Raw genomic sequence first — 943 nt, 5'->3', positions numbered from 1 at the left:
TATATATATATATATATATATATATATATATATATATATATATACAAAACACAATATATAAATATAAACATATAAATATATATATATATATATTGTGTGTGTTGTGTCTCAGGACGTATTATACTTTTCCGCAGTGACGGTAAACAATTTGTTGGTGTTGCTGGAAATCACACAACAAAGAAACGCCGCCACCATAAAGGCAGCAATACGCACAGATGCAGCAGCACTTGTAAGCCACTCACTGCAGCAGCAGCAGCAGCAGCAGCAGCTGCAGCAGCAGGAGCAGCAGCAGCTGCAGCAGCAGCAGCTGCAGCAGCAGCAGCTGCAGCAGCATCAGCTGCAGCGGCATCAGCTGCAGCAGCATCAGCTGCAGCGGCATCAGCTGCAGCAGCAGCAGCAGCTGATGCTGCTGCTGCTGCTGCTGCTGTTGCGCGAGCAGAAGCTGCAGGAGCAGATACAGAAAGAACAGGAGCAGCGCCAGCAAAAAAGAGCAGCAGCAGAAGCAGAAACTGCAGCAGCAGCAGCAGCAGTAGCAGCAGCAGCAGCACGAGCAGAAGTTGAAGCATAAGCAGGAGGAAAAGGAACACAACCACCAGCATCAGCAGCAGCAGCAGCAGCAGCAGCAGCAGCAGCAGCAGCAAAAACAAAAACAAGTGCATTTAGTTGTGTGGTGTTTACTGCTGCAGGTGCCGCTGTTTGAGAGTCTCCTTGTCTCTACTTTGGGGCTTTCGCCGGGTGTACAGACACCTCAGCCTTCTCCTCTCCCCTTATGAGCTCACCGCCGGTACCTATGGGGCCCCCAGGGGCCCCCTGCGGGTTCTTGGTGGTTCTTGGGGGCCCCCTGGGGGCCCCCTCGGCTTTCAAAGGCCCTCATATGGGTTCTAGGGGCCCCTTGGGTCCTTGGGGGCCCCCTTGGGGGGCCCCCTGGGGGCCCCCCAAGGGG

The 943-nt window shown here is 53.2% G+C and overlaps 1 protein-coding gene across 1 annotated transcript in view; it reads left to right on the top strand.

Annotated features, from left to right (window-relative positions):
* The window catches only part of EMH_0070220 (uncharacterized protein), a gene marked incomplete at both ends in the record, with an annotated part of 1,917 nt that extends 1,349 nt beyond the window's left edge, over nucleotides 1-568 (top strand). The window contains one exon of the mRNA XM_013498954.1: nucleotides 113-568. Within this exon, the coding sequence (XP_013354408.1) occupies nucleotides 113-568 (456 nt within the window). The remainder of the gene's footprint in view (nucleotides 1-112) is intronic.
* Between the last annotated feature and the right edge of the window lie 375 nt (nucleotides 569-943).

This window comes from Eimeria mitis, genomic scaffold (genome assembly GCF_000499745.2).
Source record: "Eimeria mitis Houghton genomic scaffold, Emh_scaff3854, whole genome shotgun sequence".
Lineage (NCBI taxonomy): Eukaryota > Apicomplexa > Conoidasida > Eucoccidiorida > Eimeriidae > Eimeria > Eimeria mitis.
This window is presented reverse-complemented; position numbering and strand designations above follow the sequence as displayed.